At 42.5% G+C, this 14,267-nt stretch overlaps 1 protein-coding gene across 8 annotated transcripts in view; it reads right to left on the reverse strand.

Moving 5' to 3' along the window:
- Positions 1 to 9,505: 9,505 nt before the first annotated feature.
- LOC112458271 (runt-related transcription factor 1-like) overlaps positions 9,506 to 14,267 on the reverse strand; it is a 74,435-nt gene continuing 69,673 nt past the window's right edge. For 6 of the 8 annotated variants that reach the window (XM_025021822.1, XM_025021825.1, XM_025021824.1 and 3 more), the window contains 3 exons: positions 13,880 to 14,074; positions 11,466 to 11,759; positions 9,506 to 11,047 (listed from right to left, as the gene is read on the reverse strand). In XM_025021822.1, the coding sequence (XP_024877590.1) occupies positions 10,701 to 11,047; positions 11,466 to 11,759; positions 13,880 to 14,074 (836 nt within the window). In that variant the 3' untranslated portion in view covers positions 9,506 to 10,700. The remainder of the gene's footprint in view (positions 11,048 to 11,465; positions 11,760 to 13,879; positions 14,075 to 14,267) is intronic. The other 2 variants (XM_025021828.1, XM_025021827.1) reach the window with 1 other exon arrangement.

The following is a 14,267-nucleotide window of genomic DNA, read 5'->3' on the forward strand; positions in this document are numbered from 1 at the left end:
TCGATGCCTAGTATATGTCTGAATACAATCGCTCGATTAATCCCTTACGTAACAGCAATTGCTCACGAATAGTTTTTGTTTATATAGCACACTCGTAACTGCGTACAACTATTGCAATGTATCTCTACTGAAAATTTAAATAAAATATTGTTAAAACGCAGGATTATATATATACAAAGATACGGGCGAGGAGAGTGGCAATAAAGGCGCGTGGTCCTCCTACGACAGCGTCGGATCCAATTACGGGCACGTGGGATGGCAATACTTTTTAAGGGTGAGTCTGCAACGAGGAGGAACACGGAAAAGGCCGCGCAACGGGTATTGCGGCACGGTTTGTCGTCTCTCGCTCCTATAAATTCGCGGGAATTAAACGAAAGAATGCGGTCTGCCTCGACGTACAACCTACCCACCCTTAACCGTGGCCCTCTGGCCCCTTCTCCTTCTCTCTTTCGCGGGGAGAGAGAGTGCCCTTTCTCTCTGAGCGCGTCTCTCTTTCGCGCGCTACCGCGGGGGCTCATTTTTGGGGGTTCGTTGGATTTTTAATTAAGGGCGCGGTGGTGACTCCCATGGCAAGAATGCGCGGTATCGCGCGAGGTATTTCGTCGAAAAACCTCCCTCCGCCCACCGAAGCAGCGCTTACCCCTTCTCGCGATGCGCTTCGACTTGAACGCAGCGTTATTTAATCATTTGTGTTAACTTGTATTGCTATCGACAAACGTGATGCTTTAAATGTTTAAATAGAAAGCATAAAAGTAACGTATATAACGTTACGTTTGTTATATACGTTACATACGCACATATTGTGAAAATTATAAACGCTGTCTAAGCGAGGAAAGTATGAGCAGGTTTTGACAACAACAATATCTTATAGCCGTAGCGCTGACATTCTAACGATAAAATATTAAAATGATGAGAGTCAAGTTCATCGACGAATAAAGTGCACGTTAAGTCGTCTAAAAGAATTCCAGGTTCCCGCGCGGCATCAAAGCGCGCGCAAGAAATCAATTTTTAAGAGAACGAAAGATGTCGAGCGGATGTTGCAGACTCTACCAAGAGGGTACTTTGCTTCTCCTCTCTCATCACCGCGTGGATCTCTCTCCGCGGACCAGACCAAGGGAGGGTAGTTTTGATTTATGGAGACCGGCCGGCAGATTTACGAATATCAAATTCGCGTTTAAGGGAGTCGATGGTGCCACCGTGGAGAGGGCTGCAAAGGCTACAATGCTACCTAGGGGTGGGTCGCGTCTCATGTGTGTACATTACGTGGGGATTTACAGTGTTGTAGGGTACGCCAAACGTTGCGCATAACTTTCGAAGGAGATGAGGGAGTTCTTATTGGACCCTGCAGTCTGCCGAGGAATTTCTAGGTACATGCCCTTCGCGACCGTAATACCGGTTATAAAATGAGTTTCTAGTTACGTACAACTCTGATGAGATATCTGAGAGAGCGTTAGCTATCGGTAACGTGAAACGATTCTTTCGTTTGTAACTGTAAAAAAATCGCTCAATAGTAGAAAATTATTTTCATAACTAAAACATTAGAAGAAAAGCATTGAGAATCTAACTACAGAAAATTTTTGCTGATAGGAAAGAAAATCATTACATTTTTGAGTGCGAATAATTCGCTGCTGAAATGATTTCAAAGCCTGCCGAACCGCTCGTTTAAATAGTTCACTGACTGAGGATGTACGTGAGAATGCAAATTCCGTCTCGGGTAAACCTCACAGTCCGGGTAGTAACGCGACGAATAAATCATGCGAGACACTCCGAGCGACTAAAAGGCGAGTCGGTGCAGGGTGCCCTCGTGTTTATGGTGCCAGAATCGACATATTTCAGATGCGCTTTTAAATATTAAATCCAACGGAGGGTGCATGCCCTACCTTCGTTTCGCGGCAGCCGTTCCTCACATAAAGCACACTAATGCGCAGCCCGCTCAGTTGAACGAGGAACAAATGCTACACACCGACATGTGCAAACTTGTAGAAAGTCTGCGACTTCCGTTGCTCGGAAAAACGACGGCTCGTTTATTACGATAGGAAATACTTGGTTGTACCTATAGTTCGTGGTGTGTGTGTGTGTGTGTGTGCGTGCGCGTGCGCCTAACTTCTTTAGTTTAATAAGAAAGAAAAAGAAAAATAGCACTTATTTCCTATTTGCATAAAATAAATTTAACTGTCATAAGTAAATCATTGAATTATGGAGATACCTGATTATGTAATACCTTTTTTAATTACGGTATATGTTATACTTTAATTTAAAATTGCTTTAGTCTCGGCGTAAAAATTCACGCACGCAGTAATCAGTGATCGCGAGCGAATAATTTGGATGATGCATGCGCAGTGAAGCGTGCTCGTCAGATTTCCTTTTTCTCCAACCGGCAAAGATAATTCTCGCTCTCCTCAGATGTTCACTCCAATCTCTTGGCGAATATTTGAAGAGGCCAGATCAAAGTGCGTCTGGTCAATTTCATCAACATTTGAATACGTGCCTCCTTTTCCTCTGCGAATCGATCTATCTTTCTTTCCCTTTCTCTCGTGTTTCTTCTTCCTCCTTCTCCTTCCCTCCCTTCCCCCTTCTCTCTCTCACCACTTTTCCAGATCTACCTAAACAACCTCCAGCCCTTTGGATCTTTTTGCGTAGACGGCCAGCTAGCGAAAAGAGCTGAGAAAAGCAAAATGAATGAGAAGGGACGAGCGGGTTGGGAAGTTTTCAAAAGTGTTGGTTGAAACGAAAAGCGTTAAAGGAACACGCTCTGATAACGTAAACCTCGTAGTTTTCTAAAAGATACTCGGTTCGATACGATGCTCTCTTCACTTTCCATGGATTTCTGGTTTTACTTTGAAAAGATATTACGCTCCTTTTTAATTTTATTTTCCTTAACTCTTACAATCCAAAATTATTTATAATAATCGAAAAGCAATTTATATTAATGTATATTAAATTTAAGTATAATACTTCATAGATTTGGTATCACGGGGAAAGATAAGGACTCTCTGAATGATACCATATATTAAGACGGCAGACGGTGCAAAATGCCGTCGGGGAAACGGTATTAAGTAGGGGCGGGCACTGCGGCGCGATCAAAGCGTAATTTTAATTAGGCAGATTATACAGAAAGATAAAAATTATTAAAATTATTGCCTTAATGAAAGGGAGCCTTCGTCGCTTCACGGAGGGACGCGTAATTAAACGTCGGGAGTAGCTTCCCCAGGCGAGGGTTGTTTCAATGCTGGCTGAGTGAGCCAAGTAATATACAAGCCTACGAATTTGAAAAGATCGTTTAATTTCTACCCACTTGCTCATGTTAGACATACGGTACGCGCGTTGAGCGTATCACTGAGCCAATCATTGTATTCTATAACACGCAAAAGATTGCGGCAACTTGTTATATAAAACCTCGTATTTATGTGCATTATATCTCAGTATAGGTACATCTAGAACTTATCCAAGGAAAAAAGGAATGTTTTTTAAATGTTTCTAATTTATATTATTTAGTATTTCGTATTAAAATGTATTAGAAAAATAAAAAATACTTCGTTACTTTATGATCGCTGACTGTGTATTTTAATTATAAAATAATTGTATACAGTTTTTCTTCCCCTGTATATAATAGTCAGTAAATAATAAAAAAAAAAAGAAAATTAGTATAGGGAGACTACAGGACATCAGTCAGCATGTTGATTGAATCCTTCACTCTAAAGTCAATTCCTAACCATCGTAAGGAGAACCAATGGAAGGTCGATAAGAGGGCCGCCCCCTTCTGGTGGCAGATCAGCCCGCAAACCGCAAGGTGCCACCACACCCCCAAAAACCACCCCTGACACCCCCGCGGCCAATGATCGGGCCTAGCCACCCCCAGAACCACAAACCAACCGCAAGACGATGCGCAGAACCGCCTCGTTCATGCACGCACCGCGCATTCCAACCGCAAAACAAAATGGAGCCCAGGAAACTGTTAAGATTTTCAACGGTAGGTCGGCATTCAAGGCGATTCTCCGAGGAATTTGAATTAAACGCGATAATTTCGAATATTATAAACGAAAAAGACTTATTGAGCAGACCATCTTTTAAAGAAATCTTGACAAAACTTTTTATCGCTCATAATTAATCACGTCACCCACATTTCTTATTAATACCATACTCTACCTAGTCTACATGGTCAACAGAAGTGAATGCCTACGTTATGCATTAACTTGCTTTACATAATAGACTGTTAAAATTTTAATATTCATCTAATACATATATCGGTCAGCATAATACCAATTTAACATAAGTTCAAAAAAGATTTATCTTTTTATTCTAATTTTATTTTTATCTTGAAAAGAAGGGCAATAGGACATCCGTCATGACAATGTAGAGTGCGTTCACGTAGAAATCATGTCGCGTCTCTGTTTCATCTCCCCGGTGATGCCCGTTCTGAATAGCCGTCGTCAAGTTACGGCGATCGACTAGAATTTTTCCATGAGAGTTCTCACGAGTCTTGACACCTCGCGGAGGTGGGCAACCTGGCAGGTTGCAGCCTGGGGGTTCTGAGGTACCCCAGCGTGGCCGTTGCGGCAGCGACTGGGGGAACCCGCGCACCCGCGGTGAGGGAGGTGAGTGCGCGGCCGTAGGGGGGTGCCGGATGGATGGTCGAGAAAGCAGAGGAGGGGGGGGAGGATTTTGAAAGAGGGTCGGTGGTCGAGGTGGTAGTGGTAAAGGTAGTTGGAGGAGAGAAAGAGGAGGAGGAAGAGGAGAAGGAGAAGGAGGAGGACGAGGAGAAGGAGAAGGCACAGTCTCGTGGAGGAAAAGGTGGCAAGGGGTAGAGAGCGAGAGTAGAGATGAGGAGAAGGAGGAGACGGTGGGCCCTGGGGGTGGGTTGCCTAGCTACCGGCGAGACCCGGCCAAGATACTCCGAGATCTCTCTCTACTGCTTCAGGTCAGGCTCTCGCATATTTCTCTGGCGCGTTTGACCAGGTTCTTCGGAGTCGGAGAATCGAACGCTGAGAAATGGCTAACCGACCAACTTGACGATGACCCGATGCGCGGATGCTCATGATTCACACGAAAACTCGGCGGATCAAATATTGTTGAATGTCGCATTCAGAACAAGTAATACTAATACTCTTGCACGTCAAAATTAATGTATAATATTAAAATATATTTATATTCAGAAAGTAAAGGAACATTTCTTGTATTTTCTTTTTGAAAAACAATCTTAGAGACGCATTTTTTTATGTACTTTACAAATAGCAGATATTTTTAAATATTTCCTTGGATAAATATCTTCTCGTAAAAAAGTTTCTTTCTAGTAAAGTTATTCAGATGTCACAATGGCGAGAAATAAAAGGATAGAAAAATTATTCGCGGTGGAATAAAATAATTATAAACTTTATTTTGCAATCTCTTTTAAATAAATTAATTTGAGATAATCAGCGCTCATTATAGGAGAAAAAGTTCTCGCTGCAACTCACCGAGAATTAAACTTTGCAAACTCGTATTAATGACAAAAAACTGAAGTCCAAATTTGAGGAAATGCAAAGTATACATAATGAGATTAAGATAATCTCATTGTCTTATCAATCTTTTTTCCTAAGGCGATACTGGTGTCGCCCTCGTACGAGGAAGATGGTGAAGACTTTTAAGAAGACTCACCCTCCTCCTTCTCGCAGCCTTCTTTAGCTCTAAGAAAACGTCACCCTCGTGGTAAGGCAGCTCGCCAAAAGGTCGGTAAAAAACGAGTTTTTAAAAATGCAAGAAGCATTTATCACTAACGTAATATAATTCATTAGTTAATTCGTTAACTTAACATCCTTAACAGGCCAACCTTCCAATTTTTTATTTTTCAGAGATTCAGAAATATTTTTTCTCACGGAAACTTGGTTTTCTTAATTCAGAAAAATATTTAAGAATTAAGAAAGACAGTATAAAGTCCCTCATTTCGAAGACTTGACTTTCATAACTTGTACATTTGCTGCTGAATCGACGTAAGATTAGCGGGTGAATAGCTATTAAACTTGGAGCAAAACGAGTCGGTAAGAAAGAAAGAATAAGGATATTTTCTTAAAGAAGGTGCACCGCCGGCAAGCGTCTTTTAAGAAGCCACCAGTACGCTTAGTCACCACTAAGAAAGATGGCGCCTTCTTTAAAGAATCTTATTAATACAATAAATTATACTTTTTACATCTTATCCAAGTTCTTTTCCTTTTCTATTGCTGTAAAATACAAGAAAAAACCGTACGTATCTTTCCCGGTTGTGAATTGTTGCAACATTGCTTATATTTCAACGCTATAAATATTTTGTACCGTTGATAAATTGTAACAGGTCTAATTTCACTTCACAATCCGAACACGCGAAAAATCCCAGGATCACCGTACAAGCGAAGCTTTTTTCCCCGACGTTCCCTCTTTTCCCATTCCTTTCGGCGTGTCGGCATTTTCGCCACGCTGCACGAAGAACAAAGGACGGCTTCACGGTCGGTTAATTTAATCTAAGCAAACATCATACAGATGGTACGGCAATGCGTTTCAGGGGGTGTCAGGGAGATCGAGAAGGGTGGAATACCTCGGGTGCTGCAAACGAACGGAGACGGGGAACGGGGATCCGCGGGCCATGGATCTAGATACATACGTAAGTACAAGAGTATTCAAGACGGTGCCGTGGAGCGATGTTTAGCATGTAGATGAAGATCTTGGTAATCAAGGGCTGGTGGCCCCGCGGGCACACTTCGTCAAGTCTCTCTTATTTCCAGGCATCGTCATGCAATGCACGAATCAGCGTGGAATTTAATACGATGCTGTCTACTAAGAATTTAATGCGATCTTAAAATATGAGAATTATGTTCACATATGTTGAATAAAAATTTGAATAAAAATGTAGGAAATTAAGGGTCTAATTTATAAAATATAAAAAATATAATAACGATCTCTCGTCTACTTTTTAACATCATCTAATAACTGACCTCAACGTAGTAAAATAAAGGAAATTCTATGATAAGTCTATTTTAGTAACTGCGGTAAAAATAAAATACAATAAAAAGGATTAATTTCTTGGATCAACTAATTATTATTTGCTTAATTATTACTGAACCAAACAGCTCGTAACAAAGAATGGAACGTGGTTTATCACGATATTCATACGACACCCTTTCCCCGAGACGTCTCGAATCCGAGTCGTATCTCGTTCGAAATGATCGGGTCTCGTCCGAAAATTCACCCCGTAATCGACGGACAAAAAGTAATTTCCCATCGAGTGCGACAAAGGGTGATTTTGCATGGAGGAGGGGGAGTCGTGTCGGCGATAGCCAGGGGGTGGCAGTGACCGGTGCGTGTAACGACCATTCTCCCCTGCCGCCTCGTCACCGCGATTCCCTCGCTGCCACCTCCAAAACCACCCCCGTACCGCCGCGGCCACCGCCGCTGCCGACCAGAGAGAACGTTTACGGGGAACGCCACGTGCGCCCTATGCGTGGAAAAGATGTGGGAGGTATGCGTACGTGTGTACAACGCGTTTAGTTCGATTATGTGTTGGTATGTAGGGTTCTGGGGCATTTTTTATACGTGCCTTTTCATCTCCAGTTTCTTTCAAAAGAAAATCAGTGAATGCTGGGACAATTGTCTCATTAATGTAATAACTAAATAGCGTTGATTGAATGATTGACTCAGTTACACAAAATTGATGTCATCCGACATAATTAATGTAATTTTAAAAAAATTATATCAGAAATTATGCGATATTGTACGTACAGATGCTATTATTTATATTAATAGTATAATTATGAAAATTGTAATGAAATATTACTATAGTATTGATATATCAATAATATTACTATCAATTGACTTCAAAAAAATTTCTTACAAAAATTTCTTATTGCATAATTTATTGTACATTCGAGCCATTCTTTTATAGTCTCTTCAAGTTTAACTTTTTTCATCTAGGGTCGACCACGTCATAAATTACATTACAGCGAGTAATTATTGCTATTCTTTATTACTCAGGAAGTATGCGCAGTTGCGTGCGCAAGTTGTGAGAAAAAAGTTTCGATATTCGAGATTCTCCCTTCTTCACCGTTTCTCTTTGTACGATGTATGATATATTCTCATGCCGCAAGGATGCCCGTGAGATAAAAGAGTAAGACAAAAAAAAAACGTGAGAGAATCGCACGGAAAAAGATGAGCACCAAGCAACGTCGACAGAATCGTGGATTTAGCGCGGAATCGGCAGCGTGGCGTGGCTGCGGGACGATAAATCGGTATGGCCAACTGCTCGAGTCAACGAGCCGTGTCCAGTTTGCTACCCCTCACCAGAGAGTGGCTCGGTGAACGCGAGTTCTCGCGAGGAGGAAAAGGGACAGGGAAACGAAGAGTCGCCGCGGGAAGCGGAAGGGTGAGAGGGACAATCCCGACATTCACCACACGCTATTCTTCATACTCCATTATCCGTGCTCTACTCCACTCTACTCCATTATGCCGGCACCGCGTATAAACGACGAGTCGTTCCCACTCCCGCCCCCGCCTCCGATCCCGACCCCGACCCCGACGCGAACCGCCATATGTCCATCAGGTTACTCGTCGTCCTCGCTGTGTGCAACAGCGATAAACACTAGCCCGTGCGCGGTAGCTCGGTTATCGAATGAGAAAAGTACGTTGCTTTATGCAGACCGCTTCATAATCCGCATCAAACTTCGCCAGAGTGTATCCTTTGACCAATTTCAAGTCAACTTTTTGTTTGCGATATTCAGATATAATTAATGTCGAGTGTTGTTTGGTATTAATTATTAAAAGTTTGGACGAGATAAAAATTGCTCTACAAAAATTATAATTTGCGACGAATAGCGATTACTCCATTCTTCTTCCAAGAATATTATATGTAATTTTTATTATCAGCATATCTGCATTAGTAATGTTATAACAATACATAGTTAAAATTGATAATATTGATATTCGCGAAAAAGGATGAAGTTCCACTCCTTAAAAAATATGTATGTCGCTGTATTACCGAAATGTACCACATTCACGGTAATAAACTTAACTTGGTGTACTAAATATGAAACACGCCTTCATCATATACGAACATATGACTTGGCTAAAGCTACGAGGCAGACACAAATTCCCCTCCCGAGACCAGGTTTAATTAAATCTTTTGCAAATTTGCATATACGCACTTCCGTCAGTGAGAATCCTTTAGAACCCTTGGCGTTACCGAGAGACCCCTGTAGAGATTCGTTTCCCTACCTACCTGTTATGTAGATCTGCCACTAGTCCTCCGAGATGATGATGATAATCTGAGCGAAGACGACTTCAAGAGGAAGGATACCGTCCAAAAAATAAGACACTAAAAAGAAAAAGAAAAATTGAAATGTGAATATTACGCCAGAAAAAGAACAAGTTTTAAAAACGTATATAAAAATTTGATGTAATAAAAAAGACATCTTCTAAATTGAACAGGAATGTGAAAATTCTAGAATAATAAATCGAGGACGGTTGGAAACAGCGCAGGAGATTAAAGAGAAAAGTCATGTGTGAATTATATTTTGAAATACACTTTTACTTCGACTCGGTCAAAAACTACGATAACAATAGGTTGGTAGATATGTATATCGGAAATCATTTTCGGAAACGCAGAGTGCCCGTCGCCGGTTTACAAAAACGGATAAGCTTCTTGTCGGCGCGGCGCGGTGCTTCTCGCAAAACTATTTCGCGAGTTGTTCCTCGAGAGCTTTCGTTTCTTTGGCAGAAATTTCGATGTAAGATCTTCGATGCCGGCACGTTCGTTCATTCGTTCGTTGAATACTTGCGAACATTTTGCCGCTCGCGCGCTCTCCGCGGCGACATTTTCATGCGACAGGGAACTTTTTCACTTCACGCGAATTAAATCCCATTCGATTTTATCGTTGGCTTGACCCGAACGTGACCGCACGTGATAGCCTTTCGCGAATCAGTCGATTTCTCAAGATAAGTCAGGGTCGCTGCAAATATCTCGCCGAAAGCGTGGAGCCGGATTTCTTCAGTCCAAAACGATGGATTTTGAGGAAAACGCGGGTCGAAGGGAAACTGAACGCGTAACGTGGAAGATATATGTATTTACAAAAAAAAGGAAGCTAATCGCCGACGCCAGTCTCGACGATATTGCACGATCCCGCAGCAATCGTTCGCAATTATATACTATGAAAACGTAATCGATGAAACTAAATCGCATCGCTCAAAACGGCGAATAATAATTCGATGAAACGACAATGTTCTAGCTTTATGTACACGTATATACATCCTGTGGATATCATTATTGTAGTCGTCATCACACATCACATCCGTGCTCGCTCTTTCGTACGCAATTCGTTCTCACTTAATTACAAATCTCCCTTCGTTCATTTGCACCTCTAATTATAAGATTCATTGGCGTGAGACACAACCGATAAAACAATTATTATGTCTCGAAGCTTCCCGGAAAAATGTCCCTCGGTGAACGGACTCTCGCCCCGAGTTCTTTCCGGATCAAGTTTTAATGCCCACTAGTGCTAATTCGCCATCGAGACTCGTCCTCGACACTTGGATAGTTCTCAAAGAGAGAATCACCACGTCACACATTATAATTATCGATCTCGTCACAATAGTTGATAGCCTCAAAAGCAATCCGTTAAGCGTTACTTCCCTCTTGCCTTCCAGGAATTCCCCAATTTCTCGATAGTCGAATTGTTCGATAAGAAATCGCTCGCTTCTGCCTCTCAGTACGGTCTCCACACGTTGTTATCCGGTCTGACTTCCTCTTGCCTCACGCTGCAACTATCCGCGACGGCTCTCTGTTCGGCGCTCTCGGGATTCTGGAACTGATTCCCATAGAGCTGCGAGTAGAGAATGCTGGGAAGCACACCGGGCGTTGGAAAGTAGTTGCCGTAATTCTGTCCAAAGCCCTGCTCCTCGTGAACCGGACTCTCGGTTGTGCTAGAGTCAGTGGACAATGATCTGGGTGACACGTAGTCCTGGTATCTCTGGGTGGAAGAGCTACCGGACATGAGGCTGCTCAGCGGATCCAACGGATCGGACTGACCCGGTGTCGTGGTGTCCGGTACGACTGTGACATTCGAGGAAGGAGAAGCTACGCTATTTCAGTTTGCCAAAGACAAACAGGACGACCGATCTAACTTTTTGAGAACTAAGATTCTACTCATCTTCCGAATGATTAGATTTTCAACCGTGAGGCATAGCCCATCACTCATGTAATCGGAACTTCCGATTTATTTCTCAATTGGTTTTCACACAAGTAAAAAATTTGACAAATTATTTTTCAGTCTGTATAATCTCGTTGCTCTTAAATCACTCTTAAACTTGATTTCAATCATAAAATTATCACACTTTTGGACAGTCAAAGTTCAAATAAACAAAACACGTAGTGAACAAACTACATAGTGAACAGACAGTTAAGCGATACCTCATGGTTGTTCATACGTCAAAATCATGGCAAAATTCGACGTAGAACGAGGTAAACTTACGAGAGGAGACCGCGGAAAAAGCATCCTGCTGCGGCGTGGTGCCGGTATTACCGGTGCCGGATGTGACAGTCGAACCCGCCGTCGAGTCCGGTGCTGTCGGCGTAGTCATGGAAGCCGTGCCGGCGAAAGACGCCAACGTGGACGACGGCGGTGGTGGCGGAGGGGGTGGTGGCGGAGGTGGAAACGAGGCCTGTGCAGCGCACGACGAAAGGGGACCCGGAAGGTAGCCGGCATAGCCGGCCGTGCTACCGTATCCCCAAGAGTTGCTCGCTGTCAGGCCAAACTGGGACATATCTAGAGAAACCATCGATTGTACGTCTCGCCAAAAATATGAAATGCGAAGAATCGATAATCACACAAAGAGAAAGCGACGAAAGTCTTGGTAAAAATTAAATTGCGGAAGCGTTAACGTGGTCGAGATGTCCACTGCGAAAAATCAATAGACGACGAGACAAGCAGCGCAAACAAACACGTATAAGAAAAGCGTGCTAATATAAAAACATCGATAGCAATGCCGGATGGTTTCGGCGGTCACATCGGTGGAAAAGATAAATAATAATTGCAACAATCAAATAAAACAACACAGAAGGCTGAAAAGGCACGGCAAAAGGCAAATTTTCGCCGGATTATATGCCAATTCGAATCACTTGGCGAGATGCATCGGCGACGGCGACGGCGGCGGCAGCGGCGGTTCTGTGCGCCCCTTGGCGGATGTATTTTTGCGGGGTATAGGCAGCATCCCCGATAGATTTTCCAATGAGTCACGGGGGTTGAATGCAGAAAGGACTAGCACAAACGTTCGCGAGAGGGACACGGGCGGACACGGCGGAAAGTGAGGGGAACGGAAGAGTACATCGAGATCAAAGGGTTGGTCATCCCCCACGTAGCTGGGGCCAACTCAAATAACCGAGCCCGCCTCGGCGAGCGCCACCGGACCGTCGTCACGAGAGCTAACCCTAAATACTGCTATCCGCCCGCTGCTTTCACATCCTTCGGCATTACCGGATTCCTTGCGATCCGAAAAGGAGCTTCCCTTTTTATGGAAAATCACCGAAAGTTGCGCACGAATCTGTCCAAAGTATTCGGAGATTCGCTGCGGGATTTAAATACCTGACTGAATCCACGCTTCAACCCCAATTCGTCATTTATAGAAAAGTTTATCAAGTTGCGTTGTCACATTTTTTAAACAAAACTTTTACTTTAGTTATATATTAATTATGTTGAAAAAAAGACAATTATATCGCAACACAATGAACCACAATCTAAGTTTCGGTAATTTTATTACAGAGAAGTAACACCGTGTACGCAAGTGTCTCTCGAAATCGAATCCGCCAAGCGTATAGCGTGAGAATAATATAGCCACGTACGCATATTATATCGGACGACCAGATGCCCGATGAGGGAAAAAAGTTAATAAAGGAAATATTCGGCGTGCTTCATATTTTATCGGGAAATTTGCTAGTAACGGAGCAGTCGGCCCTCATGTCTGAGGTAACTCATTAAAACGGCTGATCTCGAATTATTGTTTAAGCTTTTTTTTCTCGTCTCTTCTTGCGTACTACCGGAACCCAGAACCGTTTATCGATATACGCGCCCGAGAGAAGTATTAAAAATTTTATCGTATAGATTATATATGTATATTACGGATTATTATAGTATCGTATAGATTACATTATACATATATACATCGTTCGCACGTTCGGCGGCTAGATTTGACCAACTGCATAATTTTAATCAACGAGCAACAGCTTCTTTTTTTAAATAATCAAAATCAAAGAGCAACATTCTCTCGACATTACTTTGCCAATGCATTTTACGCGCAAACTCGCGAATCTACGTTATAAACGCGGAGAGAAGGTGAGGCTGCGCCCCCAAAACAGGGAGCCAACCGACTGGGACGCGCGCTTCCGTGGCAACCCCTTTAATATAATATTTAATCTAGCTTTGAACAGGCTTGCGGTTTCCGCCTCTGAAGCCGAGAAGCTTGCTGCCGAGCCTACCCAAAAGCAGTGCTTCTGTACTCAGACCAGTAGCAGTCTGGCTGAAAATATTCCCAAACTCGACAGAAGCCACCTACTCGATGACAAAAATTATCTAAATTTCATAACGCCACTAAGCGAAAAATTGTTATAAAATAAAATTATAAAAAGATACTTCTTTGCGTATCTATTCAATTTTTTGCATATCTTACTTTTTATATATGCTTTTGCTACACATATACAGGCTACTAAAGTAGTACATTTAAGAAAGTTTTAACACTAACAACAAGTGCTCATACACAAGTCGGCTACATTGCAAAAAGAATATATGATACATGCATACACAGAGAATAAGTAATTGACGATAAATTTAAAGCTAAGCCGTATAATTGAAGACGAGATTACGATCATGCGCAAACGCGGTCAATTACTTACTCTGACAATTGCCAGGCATCGCGTGTCTGAAAGAAGACAACGGATCCCTTGGCTGGAGCGGATTTGGTAATGGTTGCAACGGGTTTGGCAAAGGTTGCAGCGGATCCACTAAGGGCGAGGCGAAGAATGGACCGCCTCGTTGCGAAGCGAACGCGAAGGCATGAAACTGTTGTTGCTGCCCTAAAAGAGACAGCACTGCGATCAACCGTGCGCCTGTCCACTGGACCTCCGATACATGTGTCAATCGTATTTTTTTATCTATGTATAATTTTCTTTTTATTACATTCGATTCGAAAGCGAACGTTTCAACACCGACTCAACACTTTATTTACACATACGAATGTAATAGGAATAATTCTTGCAAAATTTAAAAATGGTATAATTTTTC

The sequence above is a fragment of the Temnothorax curvispinosus genome, unplaced genomic scaffold (assembly GCF_003070985.1).
Source record: "Temnothorax curvispinosus isolate PA1 unplaced genomic scaffold, ASM307098v1 QBEX01008784.1, whole genome shotgun sequence".
In the NCBI taxonomy this organism is placed as follows: domain Eukaryota; kingdom Metazoa; phylum Arthropoda; class Insecta; order Hymenoptera; family Formicidae; genus Temnothorax; species Temnothorax curvispinosus.